This window comes from Belonocnema kinseyi, chromosome 9 (assembly GCF_010883055.1).
Source record: "Belonocnema kinseyi isolate 2016_QV_RU_SX_M_011 chromosome 9, B_treatae_v1, whole genome shotgun sequence".
Taxonomy (NCBI): Eukaryota; Metazoa; Arthropoda; class Insecta; order Hymenoptera; family Cynipidae; genus Belonocnema; species Belonocnema kinseyi.
In genome coordinates this window covers 35,504,154-35,514,542 of record NC_046665.1, presented here as the reverse complement: position 1 = coordinate 35,514,542, position 10,389 = coordinate 35,504,154, and the positions used below count along the sequence as shown (strand labels likewise).

The following is a 10,389-nucleotide window of genomic DNA, read 5'->3' as shown; positions in this document are numbered from 1 at the left end:
AATTTTAGAAGGAGAGTCGTCTAAAAACAAGGAACTGTTATGTGGACCTCAGCAAGGTAACTTCGACATTCAGGCCTTCATATAATTTCTGAAAAATGTCTAATGAATACGAAATAAGTTAGAAATTGACCATATGTAATCATTATTAACAGGTTCAGTTTTCACGTGGGATTATTCGAATGCGAGGCGAGCCTTGAACAAAGTATGGGCATGTGTAATGCACTGGGAATTGACGCCTCAGTTACATAAACAACTTCTTATCGTTTTGCTAGAAAGGGTCATGCCCCATCTCGAAAAAGCAGTATTACTAACAGATTTTCTAATGGATTCTTTGGATGCCGATGGTCCCATCGGTCTTCTTGCTCTGCAAGGAGTCTTTATTCTGGTCACAAAACATAACCTGGAGTACCCGAACATATTTACTAAGCTGTATTCTATGTTCGAACCAGAAATCTTTCACACAAAGTACAAGGCTCGATTGTTCTATCTCTCTGATCTTTTCCTTAGTTCTACGTAAGTATAATTATTGTTCTATTATTTCTATTCAAAGTTTCAAATCGTATGGAGGAGGGAGATCACAAAGTTATTGGAATAGCTATAAATTATAAATAATCTCAAAAATTATCCACAATATCTATGGATAAACTGAAAGAGGGGAAAAGTATTTAAAAGTTTTCTGAAGAGTAAAAATCCTGATTTTTTAGTTTTAAGTGTTATTTGATAAATTATGCGAGTTTGAAGATGTTTTAGAAATTAATTATCTAAGCATTGCTATCATCTTCAAATGTATATACTAAGGAACGTAATTGAAGGACGTAGAATTGAAAACATTTCAAATTCAGTCATTTTTAATTAAATATTTAAGATAGTATGGTTTCAAAAAGTCGCCGGAAATTATTGTACAACTTTATTTTAAAACGTTACTGCTTGACCAATAGAGTGGTCCAAATTTATATCGGATTGAAATGTATTGTTGATGATGGAACCCCCCCCCCCCATTTGTTCCTTTTCAGTGAAAAGTGTTCCCTATTTTGTGTACGAGTCCATCAACATTAACTTCCCGTGTGCTTTAGAAATGGCATCGGGGTTCAAATAGGAAGTTTAATTTTCGAAAAAATTGAAAAAAGGTGTACTCGTTATTACCGTTTTTCAAATTAATGTTTAATAACTTTTTAAGAAAAATTCAAAGAATAATTCACACTTAATAGCTTGACACCCCCCCCCCCCCCCCCCCCCCCCCCCCCCGCTTCTGTGTCCGAAAAATTCACCAAAAACGAAAAATAGCAATTTTATGTCAAGTTCATGCTAAACATGGTTTTGACATGCCCTGAGTAAGAAAAAACGTCTGTACCGATAGTTTTATTTTTATATCCATCGACAATTTTTTTCTGAAAATTAAAAATTCCGTTTTCCAGCAAAACTATACGAGATAAGAACAACATTTTTAGAAGCAAAATTGTTCACCCCCAAAAGATTTTGGTGCTAATTATAATTTTTTTTGCGTTTAAAAAAATATAAATTGTTCCTAATAAATAAGATTCTAGTTTCTACCGATAGATATGGTCATAAATAGTTTTAAAATTTTGTTATTGTTTTTAGCAATTTTCGCTTAAAGCAGAGCAGAAAGTCGCGGGGTTTCCGAATTTTTAAACTTATTTTCAACTTTTCAGTTATATATTAGGCAATAATCAATACAATTTAATAGAAATAATTGTTAGAACAATTTATTCTTGTTTATAATAATATTTTCTTAGAATAATGCTGGCAAGTTGTGTTTTTTGTTGAAATTTTCAACTTTGTGTCTACTTTTAACTTAGTGTGGTAATAACATTTTAGAATATGTGATGCAATTAGGAATGGTGAAAACGGCAGTGATTTTTTATTTGATCTTTAGTTAAAAAATTTATTTAGTCATTTAAAGTGTTGTTTTAAACTATATGCCTCTTATTAATTATATATTTATTGTTCTTATAATTTCAAGAATTTAAATTCCAAATTATAGTTTTCAATGTGCAATTCTAAAACAATTTAATCTTTGAGGCCTTGAAACTAAATTTTTTTCTTAAATTAATTGTCAGATTAATTTTTGAAGGTTTCGAATTTTAAATGTCACAATCTTGTAGCTTTAGATTCAAATATTGAACATTTCTGGTCCATTTCGCTATTAAATATTTCAAATTTTCATATTGAAACCCTTGATAATCAGTTTAGGATTTAATCATTTTTGATGTAAATGTAAAGCAATTTCGAATTAAAAGCTTAAAATTTTACAATTTCAAAAAATGGAAGTTTAATTATAACAATATTGTTTTGTATTCATTATCTTCATTTTTAATTTTCAATGTAAGATGTTAAAATTTTCCAATTTTTATTGAAGATTTAAACAAATAAATAATTTTAAATTGACCATTTCTAGAATGAATAATAATTCCGAAGGAAGATTTTGAATTAAAAAATTTTAAATTGAGTAAAATTAAAAGAAAATAAACTATCTGAAATCGATACACCAGTAAATGGATTATTTCGGTAATTTCAAATGGTTACAATTTCAGAGTTCTGGATTTTCATGATCAACTCTACATTTTAAATTTTTCCTTTTCACAGAGTTTAATTTTGCAATTAAAATTGAATTGGCTGAATTTTCGAAAGTAATATTAAGAATTTACAATTTTTTAAATTTTAAGCCATTTAAATTTAATTAAAATAATTGAAATTTTTAAGGGTTTGAGAGCATAGAAAAGTGTGAAGACCACAATTTTTGGTGACTAAAAGTTTTTTCAGTTTGAAATTAAGTTTGCAATCTCTAAGTTTTAATGTCCCGCAGTAGAATTTTTTTATTTTAACGCTTTCTATTTAAAATTACTATTTATTTTGAAATTTAAAAAAATAATTCAAGTAATTTTTCATTTTAGAAAAATGTGTCTAACCAGCTTTAATTTTAACTGAGAATTTTATTATGTAATAACAATTTAAAATTATGCAATTTCAGAAGCTATTACTGAAAGATTTAATTTATAATTCAATATCAAATTATCAAAGTTGGATAGCTTTGAATGTAAATTTATTGAAAATCAAAAGTTTTCAATCTTTAAATATTCAATTTTGAACGCTTCTGATTATAAAGAATACAATGTACCTCTGAATTTTGAATGACCCAATTTCCAAAATTAGAATCTTAAAATATTCATTTTTTAACGTTTTGACGTTATACTATTTTCGAAATTTTAATCTAAAATCAAACTAGTTTCGTCATTCTTCAACTCAAATTAAAATTGTTTAATTTTTAGCCTTTGACTTAGAAAATTAAACAATTCTTCTTTTTTTAATTTTTTAGACTGGCAATTTGAAATTGTTAATTATTAATTCTTGTTTCAAAAGATTAATGAATTATTTAGAAATTTGTCTAATAATGGATTTTTAAATGTTCATATTTTCATTTTAGTAAATAGAATACTCTGTATTTTCCTTCATTAGACACACAACATTTTCGTATCCTACTTATTATATGATTTAAAGTCAATGGATTTCTTGCAAAACGGTAAGCTGGTATTTATTGGCTTCTGCGATTGAGAATATATGTGAAAAAACTATAGATTTAGCAAAGGGAGTTAATTTTTTATAAACGAGGAGAAATCACAAATATTTACCGGGCGAAAGCCGGGAAACAATTAAAAAAATAATAGCCACCCTGCGTCTACTCCTATAGAGGAATGCTATAAAATTTCGGGTTTTGCTGAAATTGTCAACTCTTTAACTTTTTTCTTATGAGTAAATCTTTCAGTACCTACTTTAAGGAAAATTTACATTTAATATGATTCATATTGAAAATTTTTAAAATAATTTAAATATCTGTTTTCATTCAGAAAAATATATTAACAAAAAAGAAGGAGTATGTTAAAAAAAATTATTCTCTTTTTTGTTTATTTATTAGTTCATAACTAAAAAACAAAAGCAAAGTTAAAAATTTCAAAGATACCACAACTTTCAACCAATTACCTAAATAACAATAATAAATTGTTTAAATCATTATCTCTGTTCATTGGCATTAATTATTATCTTTCTACGTGAAATGTGGACAAAAAGTTACATATTTCAGAAAAAATCCGCATTTTTTTAGCATTATTGTAAGGAAATATTATGATAAATAAAAATGGTTTAAAAATATTTCTTGTTTAACATATTTTTCATAAAGATTTTTTTTTTCGAAAGTTGTGTTTTCAACCCTAAATTAGAAAGTTGTAACAGGCGACTTCGAATCACTCAAGAGGTTGCGATGGTCAAACTTTCTATGCACTTGTTATGAAAAAGGGGCGAAAGGCGGCGTACCCGTGTAATCACCTAAAATCGGGTACCCGGGTAAGCCTCGGGTATCAGGGATAATTTAAAACCAAAGGTAACATGATCAAAAATGACAGATCTTCATTAAATTTGTCAGCATGTCGCCTCAACAGCCAAGTTAAATATGGGATTATTAAGTTTAATATTTGCGGCGAAATATTTTTATACGAAAACAAGTCATTTATTTTTATTTCGAAGTGTCTCGTCCCGAAATTCGGGATGTCTAGTTCAATATTGCTCATATGCTTGGCTAGTTTTTTGGGGACGACTAGTCCATACCTTTTTCAAAATCCCCCATTTTTCGGAACGAGTACACTCAGCCATTTTTAAAAAATTAAAATCATTTTTATTTACTTTGGCGATAATTTTTAGAAGTCCAATTGGAAAGGGCCGTTATGGTCGGTTTTTAATTTTTGCATTGCTTTGCACTATTTTGAAATATTTTCTTAAAGTCTTAAAATAGGTTGTGTTTTTGATTTTATCTTAAATGTATAATATTACAGCTTCGCTGCTTATTGATCTTTTTTCATTGGACCCATTGGGGTATTCGGGTACTCGGGTATCCGAGTAAATATAGAACTACCGACCGCCAAGTCCTACCCCTAATAATTTATATTTGTATTTTTTTCCCACCGAGTCGTGAATTTTTTTTTTTTTTTTAATTAATGGCCCAATTAACGAATGTTTATGTAGTTTTTTGTTTACAATTTTGGCAGTTATTTCAAAATTTTGAATTTTTTTCTGCAATGAATGACGCAGTTAATGAATGTTAAGAGTGGTATGTTTTATGATACTGTTTTCAACCATTTACACAATTAATATCACTTTCGGAGAAAATTCTAGTTTTTCTGAATCTCTTACACTATGTCTCATAATATTCTATATTTTCTTATCTCGACTATATCGATCTGAGAAAATAACTATCCATAACGTAACGGGAAAAAATGGCTAAGAAAAATGATTATTTTTTAAACAATAAGGGTAAAAGTTCTGACATTTGAAAATACGGAATAATAAGCGGCATTGTGTAAGAGATACGAAAAACTAGAATTTACTCCACCTTTCCTATGAGAAGACAAAAGTGAATGTTTGTTTTGTTGGTGCGCAACTGTTGGACTTTCTTTATTCAAATAAAAAATTTCAAGTAATTGCAAACTGTCTCAAAAAATATCACTATTAATATTCATTAACTGTGTCATTAATTGTGTAAAATAGCAACTTCTCAAGATTTACAGAAGGGGAAAAAAGGTTTAAACAAACAAAAATGGTTTCAGTTATTTTTAAACATTATTTTTCCAAAATCACTTTCAACCTTCGTTAATTGTATAATTAATTCCAGAAATAATATTTTCACGATTTGCTAGCCATGAAAGAAAAGAATACGAAATTTCTTTTTCTACCCTATATACCAATTTTAAATAAAAATCGTTGGAAAATTACAAAAATGTTCAAAATGTACCATTTAAAATTAAAATCTATAATTATTTATTCACAATCTTTAATGATTCATTTTTAACCTGTTGATTTTAAATATCTTACATTTTGGATACTTAACTAAGAATGCACATTATCACAACACATTTGCGCTCGATAATGGGTTAGCTCGCGCTTCGCACTCAGATATTTCTTATTTGCATTGGGAATGCTTAAATAAAACTTTATCAAAAATATCTCTTTTAGATCGCAGTATTTATGTCATATTCTAAATTTTCTACTTATTATTATTACACCATTAAGCCATTTCTCTTTCGGGGTAGGCGTGACTCACTCGATGGAGAAGGGAGTAATATGAGGAAGGGTTATAGAATTTTTAGATCGATCCAGAACGATCTGACACTATTTTTTATTAACTATTTGCCGCCATACTTTTCTGTCCTGGCATGCTTCTCTAGCTTCTTTCACGTCCATGCATTTTTTCATGCAGGCTCTCGGGTCTCTTTCCTTCGAACGCCATAGTTTTGGTTTTATTTGCGTTAATTTTGACGCCCATGCTCTTCATGCTTCCATTCAGTTTATTCAACATTCTTTGCTAGTCTTCGATTGACATTGCCATAACAACCTTATCATCTGCGAACGCTAACCCACGTACCCTTGCTGTTTCGAGATCCACACCTTCTTCGTCGCTAAGTGCCATTCTTAAACACTTGTTGAATAATATAAATAACCATGAAGATATAACGCACCCTTGTGTAACTCCTTGAATAATATCGAAACAGTCACTCAATTTCTCATTCACTCTTAAACTCGTTTTACTACCTGCATATATTATTTGTATAGCTTGTAGGAGCCATCAATTAAATATATTTCAAGATTAAGTTGTTCAAATCTTTTATGTTAAAAATTTGATTTTTGTTTTCATAATATTTTGTGTGGGTAAGGCAAAATATCGTATAAGTCTTCCTTTACAATTTTTATGAATCTGAAGTCTTTTCGCGTGATATTGGAATTTTCAATTTTTTGCATACTACTTTCGATAAATAAAAGCAAAATGACGACTCCTATTTAAAATCGTTAAAACAAAGTTTTGTAGTTTTTTTTCAAAAGCTATAATTTCCCTCAAAGATTTTTTTTCGTATTTTGCGTTGTTGATTAAAAATTTGAATTGTAACAAATTCGTATCTCTTTTTTGGGTGAACAACTTTCATCTATCAATTTGTTTTCGTACCTTTTTTTCGTTTTCCACAAATTTGCATTTTTCTTTTAAATGTGATTTGTATGATGAAAACCAAATCCAGGCATTCTATCAAAAATAATTGCTATAACTCTGACAATATTCATTTTTTTAAAATGAATCTGCTATATCATCAGATATGGCACCTTACCGACAGTTAATCAACCCTTCAAACCATGAAGGCAGAAAATCTACACAATATCGGTCAAGTTAAGAATCTCCAATAACAGAAAATGCTTAACGTCTTAATCAGACTAGATGGAAAACAATATTTTCAAATTAAAATTATTTCTTGAAAAAAGATCCTACTCCTTCTTCACTCCATTTTCATTTATCAAAAATATTCATTTTATCAAAAAAGTGTCTTTAGGATAAATTGTTTGGCTTTCTAAGTACTACAAATAGCCGTACATAACATTTTTAATCTGAAAAAAATGATCTAAAAAATTTTGAAAATGCTTTAACTTTTTGAATTTGTATCCAAAATGGCTGGTTAAGGAACTCTTTCTTTGTTTTAGAACCTAAAAAAGTGTGCTAAAAATGGATTTGATCCGTTCAGTTTTACGAGTGTTGTCGTGTTTACGGACGTATGAGCGGACAGACAGATAGACGCCATCGTAAAAACTTTATGTTCAGATTCATGGGGGTCTCAAAACGTGGAGATCCGTTGAAAAACTGTAATGTCAAATTTCTAACAATTCTAACACTTCCTCATTCATAAATGATGAGAATGTAAAAATCTTTTCAAGTTTTGTTCAAAATGATTAATTTTATTCAAAAAACATACTTAAAGTATTATTAAACTAAAGTGGTGTTACAAAAAAGCATGTTGGCTTTTTTTAAATCTTGGAACACCTTAAAACATTACATGGAAATTTGAACAAAAAAAAGTGTTGAAAAACCTGTAAAAGTAATGCAATTTTGCAAAGTGAAGTTATTAAAAGAAAATTATAAAAAATGAGTGAAACAAATGATGAAACGTCGTCTCTAGCTTAATAAAAAGATGAACTTTAAAGTTGGAAAGTATTATTAAAAAAGAAACGAAATATTTGGTAGGAAGGTATGTTTTGACCAACAGCAGGTAGAGTACATTGTTTACTGTTGTTCAAAACTTACCTATCTAATCAACCTTTTTTTCCTTTTCAATAATACTTTCCGACTTTGCAGATCAACTTGTCTTTAAGCTACAATCCACGTTTCATATTTTTTCCACTCCTTTCTTTATCGTTTTTTTTCTTCAAAACTTTGCTTAATTTGAGTTCGGATTTTGCGGGCAATTAAGTAAGTTCGCTAACAGCCTAGCGCCTTCTAACAATTTGAAAATTTTCAGGTTTCTAAATTTTCTGTATTGAATGCTTATTACTAAAATTTTTTATATTTGAAAGCCTCGAAATAAAAATAAATACAATTTCAAATGAACCGCATTAGGGTATTTTCTCTTTTTTTTTTTTGCTGATTTTGCAGATGAATGTTATCGATTTTGAAGGCCACTGTTTTGACATACCAAAATTTTCTAGTTTTAAATGTTTTAAATCTTATAGAATTCATCAATTTAGGAATGGTTTAATTTCTGTTCAATGTTTATTCGATTAATATCCTAGAAGGCTACCATTTGGAATTTCACACTGTCGAATATTTTAATTGAAACCTGTCAAAGTATATTATTTTCAATCTTGGAATTGTTTCACATTAGCTTTGTTAAGGATACGTAAGTCAATCTCAAAATTCATCCAGTCTTTATAATGATTGATAAAATCGACCAATTGACCTAGAATTCCCAAGTTAATGGTATGGTCGCTAGAACAGGCGTAGTAACCGGGCACTTTTTGTGATATTTTAAATGTCACTCTGCATTGAGACTTAACAAGTTAAAACAGTACTCAATTTTTATTTCAGACATTTGCCAGAAGCTTTGGTGGCTGCATTTGCTAAACGGTTGTCACGGTTAACTCTGGTGGCGCCGGCTGAGGACATCATCATAATTCTACTTTTCGTGGGCAATCTTCTTCTGAGGCATCCTGGACTAAAGCGCCTGATAGATCATCCACAAAATGGAGAAGTAGTTTCGGAAGAAGGAGCCGGTGCAGGAGATCCTTTCTTGATGGAGGAACGTGATCCCCTCCGAAGCAATGCACTTCTCAGCAGCCTCTGGGAAATCAAAGCCCTGCAGTGCCATATTTTACCTAGTGTTGCAACAGCGGCGAGATTTATTCGCGATCCACTGCCTTCCGTGGAATATGATATGGCGACCGCTCTTGAGCGAACCGGTGGACACATATTCGAACGTGAATTAAAAAACAAAGTAAAAGATATTATGCTAACTTTCGAACGACCAACCTCGATGGCTTTACCAAAAGGCGAAAGACTACTTCAGTACTGGCAACTCACAACTATGCACTGATCGATTAAATTCAACAATTAATTGGTGCAATACTCTTCGAAATCGATGTAAAAAGCGACACAAAAACTTTTGCCGAAGTATTATACTGTCACATACTAGAGAAGTATCTCTAAGGCGAAAAAACATCGCTAGCTAAATTAAAAGTAACGAAGCGGACGAATATAAAACAAAATAGTCATCTTTAAACATGAAAAACATTCTTTTCGAAAGGACGATTGGAATTAAGGTGAAATTTTTAAAGCACTTTTTCTATATTTTTAAAAGTAATTCCATCTTTATCAACTTTAAAGCTTATCAAATTTGTTATATAACTGCTATCCGAATTATTTTTCTAGCACGTAAAAAAAAATGGATTAGGCAAGTGGTGCGCGCGAGAGCAGATTGAATCTGTATAGAAGCACAAACTATGTGGTGATACTCTTGTATTCTTTAATGTTACAGTGTCAAGACCAGTTTTGTTTTGTTTTACTTGTTTTTTTTCTGAGTTATATTAAACAACAGGACAGAATCGATAACCCCAGTTATTCATGTATGTACCGAGTACAGGTTGAAAGTCATCGCGAAAGAGACTGATTCTTGTAAAGTAAACTCAAGTATGTGATAATCGGTAACAGAAATGCGAACATGTAGATAAATTATTGAATCTGTAGTTACTAATTAGTAACACATTACTATAGTAAAACCATTTATACACATGTGTGTGAAATAATAAAAGTAATATTTTAATTTAAGACGAGTTTTATTCTTCACGAAAATAGGCTACTTAGCTACGGTCTACATTTTATAAAACATGTTATGTAAAACTGTCTATTTTTTTTTAACAGTTACAAAAAAGTGCATTAAAAAAAATAATATTTTTTCTCCGCTTTTATTCCTTACTTTAAATTCATTAGAAAGTAACTTAGGTTACAACTTGAGCGTACAGATTAGGCAAATAATACATTTATTGTACGATTTGAATGTTGCAAAACTAAGAAAA

The 10,389-nt window shown here is 29.8% G+C and overlaps 1 protein-coding gene across 2 annotated transcripts in view; it reads left to right on the top strand.

Annotated features, from left to right (window-relative positions):
* LOC117180852 (nucleolar complex protein 4 homolog B) overlaps positions 1-10,141 on the top strand; it is an 11,686-nt gene extending 1,545 nt beyond the window's left edge. The window contains exons 4-7 of one of the 2 annotated variants that reach the window (XR_004468061.1): positions 9-56; positions 153-513; positions 8,906-9,636; positions 9,746-10,141. Coding sequence is in view for 1 of the 2 variants with exons in the window: in XM_033373391.1 (XP_033229282.1) it covers positions 9-56; positions 153-513; positions 8,906-9,410 (914 nt within the window). In the remaining variant the exon portion in view is untranslated. Of the gene's footprint in view, positions 1-8; positions 57-152; positions 514-8,905 lie in introns of both variants that reach the window. The other variant, XM_033373391.1, reaches the window with a different exon arrangement.
* Positions 10,142-10,389: the final 248 nt, after the last annotated feature.